This window comes from Juglans regia, chromosome 7, assembly GCF_001411555.2.
Source record: "Juglans regia cultivar Chandler chromosome 7, Walnut 2.0, whole genome shotgun sequence".
Classification (NCBI taxonomy): Eukaryota; Viridiplantae; Streptophyta; class Magnoliopsida; order Fagales; family Juglandaceae; genus Juglans; species Juglans regia.
In genome coordinates, this window is record NC_049907.1 from 50,528,913 (window position 1) to 50,547,099 (window position 18,187).

Here is an 18,187-nt window from a genome sequence, read left to right on the forward strand (position 1 = left end):
ATCATAAAAAAATATTTTTTTATTTTACTTCGTAATTAAGAAAATATATTTTAATGAATTTTTTTTACTTTCTAATTAAGGAAGTATTTTTAATGATGTTCTAAATTTATTTTATATTTTTTAAAATATTTTTTATAATTTTTTATTTTACTTCATGATTAAGAAAGTATTTTTTAATATATATTTTTTTACTTTCTGATTAAGAAAATATTTTCTAAATGATGTTTTAAATTTATTTTATTTTTTTAAAATATTTTAAAATAATAAAAGATCTATATAAAAAATTACTTAAATAAAACACATATAAAATAACACTACACCCCCAGCAGGAGCCCCCAGCGGGGGCTGTAGCATCACCCTTATGGAAAAAATTTATACAATTTTTTATTATTCATATAATTTTCCAAAATTATATTTTTTTTTAATTTTTATTTTTTTTATAAAATATTTAATAAATAAATAATGAATAAAAAAAATTGAATTAATTTAAAAAAAATAAATTAAAAAAAATATGATATATAAAAATTGAGAAGTTGCGTAACAATTAATCGTAATTATGATATATGATAAAAGTTGAAAGTTAAAATTGAAATGACGTCTATGATCAACAATCACCCTCCTACGACAAACAAACACTTCTTACACTTTTGTCTGATTATTCATAACACATGGGATAATATTGTCAACAAAACTTGATGTACATATTACATACGGTCTTTATCGTAACTCTTTACACATTACCGTTTTAAATAATACGTATACCATTACTCATATTATCAATGGGCCCATATTGACCATGTTGACCTCTGGTTCGGTTCCTCGAGTTATCTGGCCATCAGGCTTTCATTGCATTCAAGACTCGATTTTATTATTATTATTATTATTGTTATCATATTTTATTTTTTAGGGATCTTCTCTCTCTCCGGGCAATAAAAACCTCCCATAACTCAGGTAGTTTTTTATTTTTTTCGTTCACTGGCTAGATGAGGGTTGGAGCTTCGCCGAACTTGTTCTACAATTAATTTCCTTGTTTTCTTTAGTTTTATGTCCATACACTGAAATATGTCGATATGCTGTCTTCCGACATCCTTCGATCGACACGTACCCCACCACCAAATTCTCCAACCGTTGATCTATCAGAAGGCAGAAGAAAACAGTTTAAAAGTGTGGCGTGTATGTCTCACACGTGGCTTATGCTGTAGCTTCTAACAGTAATTTTGTAGTCTATTTATCGGATTATGTAAAAATCGCTTCAAGTGGCTTCCCTTTGCAAAAAATGGGTGAGAGCCAAATTTTTTACTCTAGATCCCTCTTTTCTTATTTCTCTTATGTTGTATTTGTTGATTTTGGAAAGATTGTAGGGGGCTCACACCCTATCAAACTATGTATCATGTAATCCTTTAGTTCATCTATAATATGCTTGCTTAGAAAAAAAAAGTCTCGATCTTCTGTGTTTGATATTGTTTCAAACCTCCTAACCAAACAAATTGGGCGAAATCAAATTATACTTATGTTGTCGAAGGCAGATGAGATAAGTAACTAACTAGTTGATTTGGAGTTGGACACAAGTTAGTCAGCTCTCGATCACAATGAAATAGTACTGTGGACCAACGTCTGTGTCCCTCCTGCTCAATCCACGGTTTTTTTGGGGAGGGATGCTTTCTTCCTCTCTTGCTTAACACTGGTGTGATTATATAACAGGAAAAGAGTTTATGCTCGGATCAAATAAAGAAAATAAATGTACAAAAAGGAAAAACCAAAAAAATTGAAATAGAGCACATATAATAAAAAGTGCATACATGACATAATTTAATTTAAAAAATAAATTTTAAAATATAAATCTTACAAATCAAATCTCATTATTTAAGCCATATAGATGATTTCTTTATACATCGATTTGAGAATAAAATAACCCTAAAAAATAATTGTGAGATCCCTAGTTTTATGTGTTTTTATTTATTATTATTATTATTGGTTGTTATTTTACTTTATTATTGTTATGGTTGTGTATTTTACTTTATTTATTTGTTTATTTTTATCTTATATTTTTAATTTTGGTTGGGCCTTTGTTGTGTAGTGGATTGTGTGTAGTGTTTTGTATGGATTTTCCATTTCGGGCCCAACTAGTGTAAGTGAACTGAGCTGTAAACAAGGGCCCATCCCCTTTGTCCTATGTTGTGCGTATTGACCACAGAAAGAAAACCTTAGTTCTATGTGTTTTCCCCCATTCCTAGCACCGTACAACCCCCCAGCCTCTCTTTCTTCCCTTTCTTCTTCCTGCTACAGAGAATCTGCATGCCGTTCACCTCCTCGCTCTGCTGTCGCCACACCTCATCCTTTTCCATCTCCTCGCAGGTCTCTCTCTCTCTCTCTCTCTCTCACACACACACACACACACGCACGCACGCACGCGCGCACGCCCACACACGAACACACACAATTTCAATCCCACGCAACCCAGCGTCACCACAGCCAGCCCACGCCGACGACGTCACAAGCTTCCCTTGCCATCCTCCTCCTTTTCCCCCAGTCACCGGAACCTTCCTCTTTCTCCTTTCTCCCTGAGTAGCACCTCCCTCTCATGGGTTCTCCCTATCTCGGCCCAGAACCACCGCCTCCAGCAGAGCATCGCCGCCCACGAGCACACCAGACCTCCACCCCTTGGCCATGCCTTCCTCCACTAGCCACACCGCCTAGCCTAGCCGAGCCTCCCTTTCCCTTTCTCCAGTTCAAAGCCCTCGGTCCAGCCCCTTGAAACCCATGGCGCCGCCGTGCTCTACCTTGCCCCGCCACAGCAACCTTGTCCTCCACTCACCATCACCTCAGATCCACCATTCCATTTACGAGAAACCCTCGGTAGTCCTTTGTCACATGGATTTGCCACTGCTACTTTGCACCGCCACATCTTCGTCGTTGCTTGTCGCTTTTGGCGCCTTCTCGGTGAGTCAAATCTACCTTGCGTTGCATTTAATTTTAATTTTATATTTGTATGATAATCTAACAGTTTAGTGTTCGACCAAGTCACGGCGCACGCACTTGTCCAATCACAGGACACCGTAGACCAGTGCGTGTTTGAGTATCCAGAAATTTGACTGCCGCATTGTAAGTAATCTTTTGATGCGACCACCTTGAGATTGGAATAATATTATTACACCAACACTTTTTTGTAATTTGGTTGGTTGAGCTGAGTCTTGGGCCCAGTGGAACATTGAAAAATTAAACTGTAATCGAGATTGGTTTGGGCCTTGGGCCATAAAAGGAGGATGAAAAAATTAGTATAGTTGTGATTGTGAATTGTGGATAGTGAAATTGGATGATTGAGCTTATTGTGGTTGTATGTGCCTATTGAGTGATTTGCTATGTCATCCTACTGCTTATCATGCATTTGTGCATTTTATGTTATCGCTATTCAACCTGTTTATATCACTGTACTGTGTTCTGCCATGTGGCATGACTTGAAAGCTGGGTTTTCGTGTCTTGGTAATATTTTGGTGAGTGCGTGCATATTACGACCCCAAGTTGAGATGAGTCATTATCTCAATGGATCTCTGGTCACTCGGGAGCATAATAAACTAATGTGACGTCCTTTGGGTTGTTGTCGGGCGACAACAGGCTCGGACGAGATGGTAATGCTCTCGTACCGACTCCATGGCCCTTCGTTGGCGGGGCTAGAGGATGCTTGATCATGTACGTGCCGGGCGCGGAACTGGATATCACTCGTTACAAAATCACATGTACGGACGTTACTCATGGTGTGACGAAGAAAGCCAAGGTGTGCGGATAATCTATAAGGGAGATTATGGTGCATGCATAATAAAATAAATTGTTATATTTGGGCCAATGAGGTTTTTGGCTTGAGTGATTAAATGTGTCTTTGTGGGAAAAAGGGTGGATTTGTTTTTGTATGTTTTACTATATGGTTATGGACGTGTTGATTGTATTAATATGTTTTAATCTCTTGGATGTTGTTTGGTTGTTTACTTGTTGAGATTTCATAATCTCTCTGTGGTGTTTCCACCTACAGTAGTCTTTGATGAAGAGGGAGAGTTTGAGCCAGAAGGACCGGCTTCACTGAATGAGCGATTGTTGGAGCTTCTTTCTTCCATTTTCGTCGTAGGATTTATTACCGCTTTATTTATATTTTCAGTTGGATGACTGTATTAGCCTATTGGAGGATATACTTTTTGGGTTGTAAGGTTTAAATCTTTATGGTACTTAGTTTTGACTGCCTTTTATTTTTTTGTTACAATTATTTATGTTGCACACACTAAGCATATGGCGATGGGGTGCGTGATCCATATAGTCATCATCCCGATGTCATGACTTCCACCAGATCACACGTAGGGATCGAGGTCGCCACAATAACGTAACTATGGGAGGTTGGCCCAGTCATTATTGACTATAAAAAAATTTATTGATGCATCAAACACATCAATATTACTCATTTTGTCATATTTTTATAATTATAATAAATCTCACCGTATAATTTAAATAGCTAACTAGATGTTGATTGGCTTTGTGAGGTTGGCATCCCATTTGCATAACTTTGGTAAATTTATATGTACTTTCAATTTTCGCTTTCCCCATTAAGGAAATTAAGCCCTGTTTGGATGTTGAATTGAGTTAAGATGAATTGAGTTTTATATGAATAGTAATTAGTTGAAATGGTAGAGTGAGTTTTGTATGGTCCACCTAATATAAGTTTAGAAGTGTTTAGATATTAAGATAAGTTTAGATGTATTTATAGAAAGTTGAAAAAGATTGTGAGTTCCCCGTATAAAGAGGTGTTGAGTTGAAAAAAGTTGTAGGTCCCACTTGTAAAGAGGTTTTAAGTTGAATGATATTTAGTGATATTTAGTGATTTGGAAACTGGGTGTTTCATTGTATTTGAATGTTAGACTCAGTTTAAAATTAGACTGAACTGAGTTGATTTTAGTATCTTCCAACATCCAAACGGGGCCTTAAAGTTGCTTTGAAAAAAAGTATCGTCTTCCATATTTCTATCACGGGAGGCGCTTGGAACCGGTCAGGTGTCATACCCATTTTTACATCAGCGAATGAGCACCTGCCACATATAGATTTCAGCAACATAGCGAATAGATCCACATGCAGCAGATCACATTTTTCTTTTTGTATTCCCCTTTGTGTGCCCGATTTCTCTCTCTCTCTCTCTCTTTCATCCTCCCCCACCCTCGTCGGCCTCCTTCCCCGTCTCTATTCCTTCAGTCTTAGACTCCCAGTGAGAAAAAAACCAAAACAATCAGATTGCAAGTTGAGGAAAATGGTCTCTCTCTCTCTCTCTCTCTCTCTCTCTCTCTCTCTCTCTCTCTCTCTAATTCTATAGTAATTGAAATTACTTTTGCTTGCGTTGTGAGAGGCTCTTAAAGAGATCCAGAGCAATCTCATCTCCATCTGCAGATCTTTTTTTTTCCAAGGTACCGGCGTACCGCCGCTTCACCAGCTGTAATTGCAGAGTCCACATTTCGTATGCAAATTGATGTTTCCCCCTTTCAATGTCCACATTCCAACTCCATTTCTTCCCTTGTTGTATAACAAATATTTCTTTTGTGCTTATTTTAAATAATATAGTTGAGTATCCTTCATTTGTTTGACATACATGTACCAGGTTTTTCTTAGAAAACCAACAGTGTGGATGTGAGATTTTGATTCTTTGTGGAGTGCAATTTTGATTCTCTATTGGCATTAACTTTTACCAAGTAGCAGGGAGGGGTTTGAGCTTCAGAGGGCGGGGCTCGAGTGTCTAGTAGGGTTTGGTTTTCCTTTAGTCCCAGATTCCCAATGAGAAAAAAACCAAAACAATTGGAAATGGACGATGACTACAAGTTTGGAGGGGAGAGGACAAGGAGAGGAGTAGAGTTGATTCAATAAGATAGAATCTACTGTAAGACAAATAAATTTCTTGTGTTGAGTTCCTATTGACCGGTGTAAAAATGGTATTAACACCCGGCCCGATCGATTCTGAGTTTTTCTATTCTATCACATAGGATAATGCCAAGTAGAGTATAGAGATTGAGATGAGGTTTGGATAGTGAATTGACATGAAATGAGTTGAGATAAAAGTTGAAAATTAAATAAAATATTATTAAAATGTTATTTTTTAATATTATTATTATTTTGAGATTTAAAAAAATTGATTTGTTTATTATATTTGTCTAAAAATTTGATAAAATTGTAATAATTCAATGAAATGAGATAAAATGAAATGATTTTGATATCTAAACCTAGCTTGACTGTTATGTGGTAGGAACTTCGTTTGCATTATTTGCAAATAGAAGTGAGCGATCAAACATATATAATTTGGATCAAATCGAATTCACATCATTGCTTTTTATTCAGCGAGATAATTTTATAGGATGATGATAGCATTTGTAGTAAACTAAACAAAGTGTAAAATCTAATTAAAGTTTGGCTCGTGAGTTCAAAATACAGCAAGCATCAAATTAGTTAAATCTACAGCTATTTTCTTGTTGGTTATTTGGGCTGGCCGAATATGGCCAGTGGAACTGACTATTTATTTTTACTATTATTTTATTACAAATATTTTTAGCATGGAAGTTCTTTTTCTCTTTGTTCTCCCTCTTTTTGTTCTTCTATTTCTTTTTTGGTCTATTATTCTGCAAGTATTTAAAGACTAGACTCAATAAGCTTGGCCTTTTTATAATTAGAGATCCAAAACAAGAAACCCAAGGACCCTATCCCAAATAAAAATCTAGACTATTTTTTTTTTTTGCATTGTTGTATGTTAATTTGTGTATTTTTTAAAAAGGAATAATTATCACAATTAGCGCGAGAATAAAAAAATAAAAATAAAGAATAAAAATAAATTTTTAACGAAATAGAGATTAATTAATAGAGTTAATTTTTATTTGGTGTTTTATGAAAACTGACTAGCTATAATGAAAAAAGTGAATTCTTTAGCTAAATTTTGACCAAAGTATAACCAGTAATTCACTATTAATGCTATGAATGAAACCAGAAGAAGATATATAAGATTATGAATGGACGGTTAAACGGACCGTCAAATTCACATTCTTGCAATTAGGAGAATATGGTAATTAGCCGGAAAAGGATAGATCACTTCCTAACCCGAGCATATGACTAATGAAAGTCTATCTTTTACATGAAGGCATGCTTGCTGCATACAGACAAGGACATGATGACGACCAGTTGATCGATCAGTTTAGTTTCAAATATCATATATACATCATTGTCTTTGTGACAAAGCATCGCTAAAAAAATAGTAGCGATTAATTAACATAAACAGATTAAGAAGATTTATAGACTTTGTTTTGTTCGGACTACCTAACTCATAGATAGAATAAGACAGACGTCAATTTCTCAATAAAATCATTTCGTTTCTTTGTTAAGATAATTAATAGATGTTCATGAATCATGCTTGCTTGGTTATAGTCGATCGTCATTATGCTGATCATCATGATCATGCGGATGAATAGGGTAATTAATTAGTACTAGCATGAACACGTCTATTTTTGGCTTAATTTCTCCCCATCCTATATTAAAAATGATAAATATTATTATTAACCTTCAATTTTATAATTCTTAACTATACTAATTAACTAGCTAATTATACTAAGTATTTAAAATAATTTCCATATATATGTCAATAACTTAAATGAACAATCTAATTTTAAAATGTGTTATATATATATAATCACTATGATTAAGAATGACAATTAAAAAAAAGAGTAATTTGATTTATATATAACCGTGAAATGCGTAATCGTTTTGAAAAAAAGTGGGGTTCACTATTAAAAAAATAATTTTTTTATGTGGATCTCATATTTTATTTACTTTTTTCAAAACAATTATGCGACAGTTGCACAATTCACGGTTATAAATATATTTTCTCTAAAAAAAATGACATTGCTTAAAATATCAGCTAATTTCTTGATCATGCAAGGCGAAATGTATAATTCTCTATTAACTGATTATTATTATCATTATAAATTTATAATCCCACATTGCATGCAAAGGCCATTAGTGGATTTGTCCTTTGGATATCATTTTTCTTTGTTTATACTACTGTTACCGTGAGTGTTACGTATCTTTACGCGCGAAAGAATATGCCATATAGTGGACCTAATATATTCTGATGGCTTTGTTTTTTTTGAATGTTTATGTTTTTTACTTGCATGTATAGTTTAATTGTCTCATGTCTCCGCAGTACTTACTAAAGTCTTTGTTCAAGACCTAATAATTCCAAGGAACTAAAGTCTTTGTTCAAAGAACGTCATGGGACAGCAACTCGATCGGCGTGCTAGCTTGATGTTTATACGTTCTCCACCAATGAACTAGCTGGCTGTCCACGAACCACATGTGACATGTGAGCTTATTGGAAACCATGCATAGTATCAATCAACATGACAACATGATTAACATCATGTGTTGTTTTGAAATGATTCATAGTACTCATGGACTTAATTGATGATACAAAGACTTCAACCAAAAAAAACTCGCGGGGGGGATCATCAAATCGTGAAGAACTGATCAAACTACATTAAAAAAGAGCATGTTCAAAGATCCGTGAGAGACAAACTTTATGTTCAAAAGTAATGAATTTAGTTCTTTTTACTTGTCATTTAAAACTGATCAGTTCTTTCAAAAGTAATCAAATTTTTTTTTTCCTAATCAAGCATGTATTATATTATAATAAAAAAAAATATTTGAATATAAGAGAGTTCAAGTTGAATCATTTATACTGTCAATAAAAATAAAGTATTTAATAAGATTATCTAGGAGTATACTTTTTAATATTAAATTAATTGCTGCTCATTACATCACTGAATACGCACATCTCACTACATCACTGAATACGCACATCGATTTAATTGCTGATTATGGCTTCCAGGTTCTTCACTTCTTTGTTTCCAGGATGAATATACAATTAGTAAATTACGAATAATTAATAGTTGGTGATAGTGTAACATCACATGCAGGAAATATTATTAAACTTGCACACATGATTCTAGCCTAGCCTAGAAAGAAGACTATTTTTATTACGTACACTTAAAAAAATATATAGCATTCGTTTAACATAAAATACGATATATTTTGGTCATTATGTTTCTAAAACAAATTAATTTTATCATTAAAAGACATTACCTTATTTTTCATAGAAATTGAGAGAATATTAATGTAATTACCTTCTACAAAATTTTTCCTCTTACTTTATATGACGGGCATCATATTTTCATTTTTTTTCCTCTTCTTGTTTTATTTTTTATTTGTTCCGCACAAATAGATTATAGGCTTTTTCTCTTTTTATTTCCTAAAATAAATACATTGCAAAAAAAAAAAAAAGTATTAAGAAAATGACAAGCATTCAGTCAAATTATTATTATTTTCTTTCGTATAAGGATACTCATAGAGATTCATTTTATTTTTTTTTATTACATGAATTCGAGAATACTACGAATAGGGCTGTAATCGAGTCGAGCCGAGCCGAACCGGATTTTGGCTTGCCGAGCTCAGCTCGACTCAAAATACTCGAGTTCAAGATTTGTTTTTATTCTTTATTCGAGCTCGACTCGATAAGCTTAACTCTCAACTCGAGTTCGAGCTCGAGTTCGAATTGTTTATTTTTTTATTTTTTGAATAAGATATAATAATAATAAATTAATAAATTAATTAATATTGAATTTATACAACTAACAAGTAGAACCTCTATTGAATTATAAAATTTAAAAAAATTATAAATAATTAATATCTAACTAGTTAAATTTATCCAAAATAACAATATATTATATCCCTATATATATTATTAATAAATACACTTAATATAATAGTATATATTTATTTCATATATGGTTCCCACATACTAGTATATGAAATTATCAAATTTTATCGACTAATTATTATACAAATTATAAAATATACCTATCAAGTATATTCACTACATAGACATAACTAATTAGATTACATATTATATATTTAATTATAAAAGTGATATGATTATATTATTAGTTTATACATATATATGTATATATATATGTGTGTATGTATATATTTATCAATATATGAATGAGTTTTAATCGAGTCGAGCTAACGAGTCGATTCAAGCATAAATGAGCGGGCCTTAAAGAGCTTTAACCGAGTCGAGTAGAGTTTTGTTAGATATGTGTCATTTACAAATCGAGCATATATCTGCTTTCTCGAATTAACTTTTTTTTTTCACGAGCCGAGTTCAATTTGAGTTTAATCAAGAGAGTATCGAGCGGGTTATCGAACAGACTGATTCATTTACAGACCTAACTACAAACTCGTCAAATAGTCTTTGTTTAGACCTTAAAATCATCTCAACTCATCATCATAATTTTTTTAAATTTCAATATAAAATATAATAAATAATTTCATTTTTTAAAATATTAAAATAATAATAATATTTTATCATCTCCACGTTCAAACGCACGGGGTGGGAAAACCGAAAATTTCCGCAAGCATACGCGTTAATTAGGAGACGTTTGGATTCGAAGATGACTTAAGATGATTTGAGATGAGCTGAGATGGATTGTGAATAGTAATGAGATGAGTTGTGAATAGTAGTGAGATTTGTGAGTTAAAGTTGCTGAATAGTAGTGAGATGAGTTGAGATGAGCTGAGATCACTTACGAATCCAAACAAGTCTAAATGAGCAAGAATCTTCTTGGCAGAAATCAGGCAACCCTACCTTAAGAGATTGTTCCCATCCTCACAAATCCTCACCAGCCATCACCCTCCCCCAGAAAACCCGCCTCCCTTAGTATTAATTTTGTTTCGTCTAAAAAAGCCCCCACTTTCGGCTCTTTCAAAAGTGGAGGCTTCTCTCTCCCGTGGTCCTGGCTCAGGTTCACAATCTTTATATTTCAGCTACTCAGACTTCTGAATTATTATGCAAGAAGTGATTTTTTTTTTTTTTTTCCCTGAAAATTATCACCCTTTACTTGTCCAGTTTTATTAGAATACTGTTTGATACAGTCGTGGCCTGAAACTGTATATTGATTGTTATTGTTTTATCCCCATTTGTTTTTTCCTTTCATTTTAGTTGATTCCATAATAAACCTATTTTTCTTTTGGTAATTGAATGAAGTTAAACTTATGCTTCTGATGCGATTTATTGCTCAAAGTTGGCAATTTTCTTGACCCAATTTCATATACTTTTTATTGTGTCTCTCATGTTTATCTGGGTTTTAGTTCTGGGCTTCGAAACAGAAGTGCACTGTAACTTGTGAGATTCTATTGAGGTATACCTTCTTGGGTTTTGGGTATTAGAGTTGTGAATGTTTCTTACGATCTAGATGGTCATGGATAAATCTTCGAGAGGACTCTATGGCTCTACCAAAGGATTAAAAGCAGGTGATCAGACGTTTTTGGAGTCGTGTAATCAGAATCTTATCAGGAGGTTCGAAATGGATAATACCCTTGTTGATCGAAATCATACATGTATTCCTCCGCTGCCACCTGATCCAACACCTAGTAATTTGGAATCGACTTCGAGCGTGAACTCTGGGGGAGATTTGCATGAGGAATGTGATTTTAGTGATGTAGCTTTGAGGTACATAAACCAGATGCTCATGGAAGAGGATATGGAAGAGAAGGCCTGCATGTTTCAGGAGGCGCTGCAAGCCACCGAGAAATCGTTGTACGAGGTCCTTGGGGAGAAGTATCCTCCGACACCCGATCATGGATTGGCACCTTATGTTGATCAAAAACTTGAAACCCCGGATGAAAGTCTTGATTTAAATAGAAATGGTTTTGAATTTAGTACTAGCAGTACTAGAGGTAAAAACGTAGCAGATACTCGGTGGAGTAGTTATTTGGGTGAGCCCAACTCATCACATATTGTTTTGGAGCCTACCTCTGAATCATCCTGTAGCTCATCTCACAGCACTAATGTTGCAGATGGGTTTGCGGATTCCCCAGTCAGCACTCTTATAGTGCCTGACATATTTAGTGAGACTGATTCTGCTATGCAATTTAAAAGAGGATTTGAGGAGGCAAGCAAGTTTCTTCCCAATGGAAATGGTCCGATGGTTGGTTTGAAGAGTAATAGTTTGTTTTTTAAGTCGAAGGAAGATGCCAAGGATGTGGTAGCTAAGGCAGAGGAGAAGCACGAGAGTCAGCACTTGGATGGGATGAGGGGAAAAAAGAATCCTCATCCCGTGGATGTGAACTTCGATGGAGGGAGGAGTAACAAGCAGTCCTCAGTGTATTCTGAATCAACTGTGACTCCGGAAATGTTTGATATGGTTTTACTAAACGGTGGAAAGGGTGAATCTATGCTTTGCCAAGCTTTGCAAAACGGGGCAAGCATGAATGTGCGGCAGAATGGTCGGTCCAAAGGGTCGAATGGTGGAAGGGCCCGTGGAAGGAGGCAGGGAGGTAAAAGGGATGTGGTGGATTTGAGAACTCTCTTGACACTTTGTGCACAAGCTGTTGCAACCAATGACCAGAAGAGCACTAATGAGCTACTAAAGCAGATCAGGCAGCATTCTTCTCCTACTGGGGATGGGATGCAGAGAGTAGCCCACTATTTTGCCAATGGTCTTGAGGCACGCATTGCTGGCTCAGGTACTCAGATTTATACTGCCCTGATTACCAGGCCAACTTCAGCTGCTGATGTTTTAAAAGCTTACCATCTTTTTCTTGGTGCATGTCCCTTTAGGAGGCTCTCAAATTTCTTTTCAGATAAGACAATTATGAATTTAGCCAAGAAAGCAACAAGGCTCCATATAGTTGATTTTGGTATTCTTTATGGTTTCCAATGGCCTGGCCTCATACAACGTCTCTCGTCAAGGCCTGGTGGACCTCCTAAGCTTCGAATTACTGGGATTGATCTTCCTCATCCTGGTTTCAGACCTGCAGAAAGGGTCGAGGAGACTGGGTGCCGCCTAGCAAAATATGCAGAGACTTTCAATGTTCCATTCGAGTTCAATGCAATAGCTCAAAAGTGGGACACCATCCAAATTGAGGATCTCAAACTTGAGAATGACGAGGTGCTTGTTGTCAACTGTATGTACAGATTAAGAAACCTACTTGATGAGACGGTGGTGGTAGAGAGTCCAAGAGATATTGTTTTAAACCTGATCAGGAAGATGAATCCAGATGTTTTCTTACAAGGCATTGAGAATGGGGCCTTTAGTGCACCCTTCTTTATCACAAGATTCCGTGAGGCTCTCTTCCACTACTCTACTCTGTTTGATATGCTTGAGACTAATGTGCGTCGTGAGATTGAGGAGAGGCTGCTGATTGAGAGGGAAATCTTTGGGCGAGAGGCAATGAATGTCATTGCATGTGAGGGCTCAGAGAGGATTGAGAGGCCAGAGACATATAAGCAGTGGCAGGTGCGGAATTTGAGGTGTGGGTTTAGGCCGCTCCCTTTGAACCGGGAGATTGTGAACATTGCAAAGGATAGGGTCAAAAAGTCTTACCATAAGGATTTTCTGATTGATGAAGATGGTGAGTGGCTTCTGCAGGGGTGGAAGGGACGAATTACTTATGCACTGTCTTCCTGGAGACCTGTTGGTTAGATGCATGATCTTTAATTATTTTCATTGAAGGTGAAGATCATAGGATTCTTTGACTTGCTCCCGTGTGCTATGGCATCTTTTTCTCATTTTTCTGATGCCAGAAGTCGAGGTACTGAAGTTTTCTGGCTAAAATGTGTATTTCTGAGTCACCAAAAAATATGTACATTTCTCTTTCTTACTAGTACCTTAATGTTTGTGTTTGTCATGTAGGAAAGTATGACTACGGCCTGCTTGTCATCACGCTATGAAAGACCTGTTCTCCAATTGTAGGATGAAGAAACATTCTTATAATTTCTAGAAGAACGACAAGTGCACCACTTACCTCACCTGCTCATAGAAATCTTGTATCTCAAGCATTTAGTTGACAAAAATGCTTCAGCAAGGAAATAGTTTTAAAATACCGTAGTCATCAACAGGGATCATGCTTAGGCCCTGCCGCCTAGCAGGTTTGTAGAAATGTGGTGGATTCTGAAGAACATCTACGAGAGAAGGAAGGAAGGAAGGAAGGAAGGAAGGAAGAAATCTTCGTTGTTCTTGTTTGAAGTTCTTGCCGGCACTGCTTGGCATTTCCCAGTAACTGATCATCTACTTCATAGGGTTGCATTTGTATCCAGACGTCAATGGTATTTCATTATATTGTTTCTAATCTCGTTATTGGAGGAATATGTTTGGTTTTCTCATAGACAGTGTTTGTATCAATTCAATGGCAAGTGCATTGTTTTCATATTTAGAGTGCATGGTTTGTTTGTTTTATTTTTGAACATCTCGTAGTGTATAATTTGCCTGTCATTTACTAATCAGAAAACGAAATATGCGAATAAAATTTTCGTGAAGTGGGCATCCATTCCCGAGTTGTTGAACTTTGGTTCCCGTTTTGCATTTCTCTCTGTATTATTTCTTTTTCCTCTTCGCATTCTGGAGTTTGCTAAGAGGCTAAGAAATGTTAATAATTTTACTGGGACGTCAGAACTACCCCCACTACGTTCCTAACAACGAGATAAGAGATCGAGTCATTAGGAGGAGAGTCGAGACCCAACAGAAGAGAGAGTGATGAAGAGAAGCTATATGGGGAATGATCATTGATTATTCAATTTGAAAGTCATAGAATTGAGAGATGGGAAGACGAAATGAAAATAAAGAAATATTTGACTTCACGTTCAACAACAACAATGAATGAACCAACGTGAAGTTTATATATGATCTGTTGTACGTATTTGCTTACGTTTAAATTAAGGTCTGGAGGCCTGTATGTCTTATCTCCTAGCTTTCAAAATAAATGGAGGTCTCAAATTCGAAACTTCGTTCTCAAAAATGAATCAAAAAAAAAATTAAGGTCCTCCAGCTCCATCTTGTTCCGAAAAATAAAAAATTAAGGTTATCCATCAACTTTAGAGGCCTGGAATCGAGGGATGTAGGAGGAGGCCCAACTATATTTATCGTACCAAGGCAGACCTATTTTAAAGACCCATCCAACCCATGTTTGAAAAGTGGGCCATTCTCTTTCCGAAGCAAATCAATTAGAGGACTCTCTGAGAAAGGTTGATTTCGGCTGTGGCCCATCAGAATATTGATATGATGCGATACAAGTATCAAACGCCGGACTACTTGATCAGCAAAGAATAGTGCAAAACCCTTCCAATTCAACCCCAAAGGGTTTTAGACTGCGAGAACAAAGGACACTGAATGAGTGGGGCACCCGATTTCTTCTACCGAGAGGCGCAACGCCTTGGCTATGTCGCTCGCTCTGCCTTCAAGGTGCTTCTTCCTCCCTCTTCTGCTCCACTTTACACTTCTTTCTTCTTTTCTTTTTCTTTACCGCTTTTCACTCTTAATTTTACTTCTCTCTCTCGTCTCTCCCTGTGCGCTTGTGTGATGGGGCAAGAACAGCTACTTCAGATGCAGAAGCAATACAAACTTATAACACCCGGTTCGTCCGTTCTTGACCTCGGCTGTGCCCCTGGTGCTTGGCTTCAGGTCTTGAATTCGAAACTGCTTTATGGGTTTTGAAGGGCATCTTTGTTGTCTTTCCTTGTGATGGTTTTCATAGTGGTCTGGCTTCAATTACATGCTGCAGGTAGCTTGCCAGAGTTTGGGTCCGCTTAAAAGCGGTGGGGTTGTTGTGGGCATTGATCTTAAGGTGTCGTTTCTAGTTCCTTGATTCTTTTTAGTTTTTGTTCTGTGTTGGTCTCCCGAAGCACATTGATATGAATGGGTTTGTTGGTAAAAGAATTTACTTTTTAAGAAAGATTTTTATTTTTTTGGTGGGTTGTAATTTTAATTTGTGAAATATGGAATATGCAGAGCAGAAGGTGAAGGTTCCTTCTCGTCACTGTGATGCGAGGGTTCAAACTGTTTGTGCCGATGTCATGAACCTCACCAAAGACAAAGTTAAGGCACTCTCTCCTCAGGTATTATAAAATGGAAGTCACTATGCGATTCTAATTGGCTTATATTTTTGGGGATATGAGGTTAACACAATTAGTGTTGGCAGGGCCTGTAGTTGAGTAACTTTCTTTTGGGCTCCTTAATAACCGTAGAACTGGTTCAACATTGGTGGGTGTTCATTAGGATTCCTTGAGATTGAATGAAACCATCCTCCTATGCATCTACTCTTGCTTCGTTAGTTTGGGGCCTAACGGAATTTCATAGTAATTTAATTTGTAGAATGCTTAATTACCATGCAGCACGGAATAGTAGTTGATTCTCTCAAATATTTGAGGCTCCCAATCCTCGCCTCTCAGGTTATCATTTAACCTTGTTGCCTTTGTTTGAACCTCTGAAACATTAGACACCTCAGTTAAGAGACCATGTTCATGGTATCCTTTCAAGTTTGAAAAGAGGGTTTTTATTTTTTCCAGTCAAGGATTTGAACATTGTCTCTTTGAGTTTCCAACTCGATAAATCTTACTTTCTCTCAAGGCAAACCATTTCTGGAATCTCTGTGGGTGTGTGTAGAGCAGGGATGCAGATGATCTGTTTGCCTATTGTGCAGAAAGGGTTTTCTGTAATACTCTCGGATATGTGTCCCTTAGTTTCGGGAATCACAACAAGGGATGCAGCTTTATCAGTTGAGTTAGGGATGCGAGCACTTGATTTGGCTGTTGGTGGGGCTGCGTTACCGGATGATAAACTGGATGGTTCAACCTCTGATACAGATAGTAATGGTCTATTGCACGCAGGGGGCCACCTTGTAATAAAGCTTTTAGAAAGTGAAGATGTGCAAGGTTGGATTTTATTTCACAAGCAGTTATATATATATATATATATATATATATATATATTTTTTTTTTTCCAGCTGATTCATTGGCACATTTTTTTCCTGGTCTTTTTCCCTTGCAGAATTCAGCCGGATATGCAAGCCGCTCTTCAGAAAGGCGTCATGGCTAAGGCCTAAAGCTACAAGATCTTCATCCAGAGAAATTTATTTGATATGTCAAGGTTTGCAATCGCATGCCAGGATGTAGTTTTTTGGTTCAATATTTGCTTCTTGCGCAGATGCAGGCAACCCAGATTTCTGGAAGGCGCAATGAAATCATGTTTTGTTTCCGTCATTGTTATGGGAGATATTTAGGATTTTATAACCTGCAATGCGATATTTGTGAGCAGTCACTCTTAATTTTTATTCAAAGTTTAAGAAGATTGAGATGCCAAATCGTACTGTTTTTTTGTTTCCCGAAGTACTTCGAAGTTCAGTTTACTGGTACCTGGTAAGCCCTGTTAAGTTTTTTAACTTAGAAATTGGAAGTTCGTTCTGATTAAATCTATACGAAGCCAATTGTAAATTGTTCCTTTATATGTCACTTTTTTAGTGATGGGTTCTGGAACATGTGTACGTGATTCAAGATTGGTCGTGATTCAACATGTGTACGTGATTCAATAAGGTCCATTTTTGTCCATTTTGGACAAAAATGGACCTTATTTTTAAAAAAGTGTAAAAAAAACTATTCTTTTAATAGTGGGATTCACTTTTTTAGTCATCGACGAAACACTTCTCAGATTTGAGTCCTTTTAATTCAAACGAAATAAAACCAAAAAGAGGAAAATAATTAGAATTATGCCACAAGCACTAAAACTTTCAGGTTAAACTTCCGCTGAAGGGTATATATATATATGGAGGAAACATTTTACAGATTTGAGACTTTGTTCAAGAAAAAAAAGTTAAAAAAAAAAAGACAAAAAACAAAAAAGAGAGGAAATAAATAGAATTCAAGCAATTCTTCCGGCACGTCTGGTGTCTGATAAATTTACAGTATCATATTAATATACATCATAAATTAGCCCCTTTTTCCCTGTGCAAAATATTTAGTTTCGTATGCGCAAGGGTGTCAACGGATATAGGTACGTCCTAGTGACCAAAGACCTGTTTCTTTTACTGGTTAAACTTTCAGGTTAAATGCCACAAGCACTAAAACTTTCAGGTTAAACTTCCGCTGAAGGGTATATATATATATATATATATGGAGGAAACATTTTACAGATTTGAGACTTTGTTCAAGAAAAAAAAGTTAAAAAAAAAAAGACAAAAAACAAAAAAGAGAGGAAATAAATAGAATTCAAGCAATTCTTCCGGCACGTCTGGTGTCTGATAAATTTACAGTATCATATTAATATACATCATAAATTAGCCCCTTTTTCCCTGT

The 18,187-nt window shown here is 36.0% G+C and overlaps 2 protein-coding genes across 2 annotated transcripts; both read left to right on the top strand.

Annotated features, from left to right (window-relative positions):
• Positions 1-10,728: 10,728 nt before the first annotated feature.
• LOC108986374 (scarecrow-like protein 14) lies at positions 10,729-14,273 on the top strand. The gene is made up of 2 exons (XM_035692366.1): positions 10,729-13,656; positions 13,758-14,273. The coding sequence occupies exon 1, from the start codon at positions 11,316-11,318 to the stop codon at positions 13,545-13,547; it is 2,232 nt and encodes a 743-aa protein (XP_035548259.1). The 5' UTR covers positions 10,729-11,315; the 3' UTR covers positions 13,548-13,656; positions 13,758-14,273.
• An 894-nt stretch (positions 14,274-15,167) lies between these two features.
• LOC108986306 (ribosomal RNA large subunit methyltransferase E) lies at positions 15,168-17,244 on the top strand. The gene is made up of 6 exons (XM_018958885.2): positions 15,168-15,302; positions 15,435-15,521; positions 15,622-15,684; positions 15,854-15,955; positions 16,540-16,771; positions 16,887-17,244. The coding sequence occupies exons 1-6, from the start codon at positions 15,231-15,233 to the stop codon at positions 17,009-17,011; spliced, it is 681 nt and encodes a 226-aa protein (XP_018814430.1). The 5' UTR covers positions 15,168-15,230; the 3' UTR covers positions 17,012-17,244.
• The last annotated feature ends 943 nt before the right edge of the window (positions 17,245-18,187 follow it).

Excerpts from the sequence above, each read along its gene's own strand:
- LOC108986374 (XM_035692366.1), top strand. The coding sequence starts at position 11,316 with ATGGTCATGGATAAATCTTCGAGAGGACTCTATGGCTCTACCAAAGGA.
- LOC108986306 (XM_018958885.2), top strand. The coding sequence starts at position 15,231 with ATGAGTGGGGCACCCGATTTCTTCTACCGAGAGGCGCAACGCCTTGGC. Across the intron at positions 15,522-15,621 it reads CCCCTGGTGCTTGGCTTCAG|GTAGCTTGCCAGAGTTTGGG; the intron begins GTCTTGAATTCG and ends TACATGCTGCAG. Across the intron at positions 16,772-16,886 it reads AGAAAGTGAAGATGTGCAAG|AATTCAGCCGGATATGCAAG; the intron begins GTTGGATTTTAT and ends TTTCCCTTGCAG.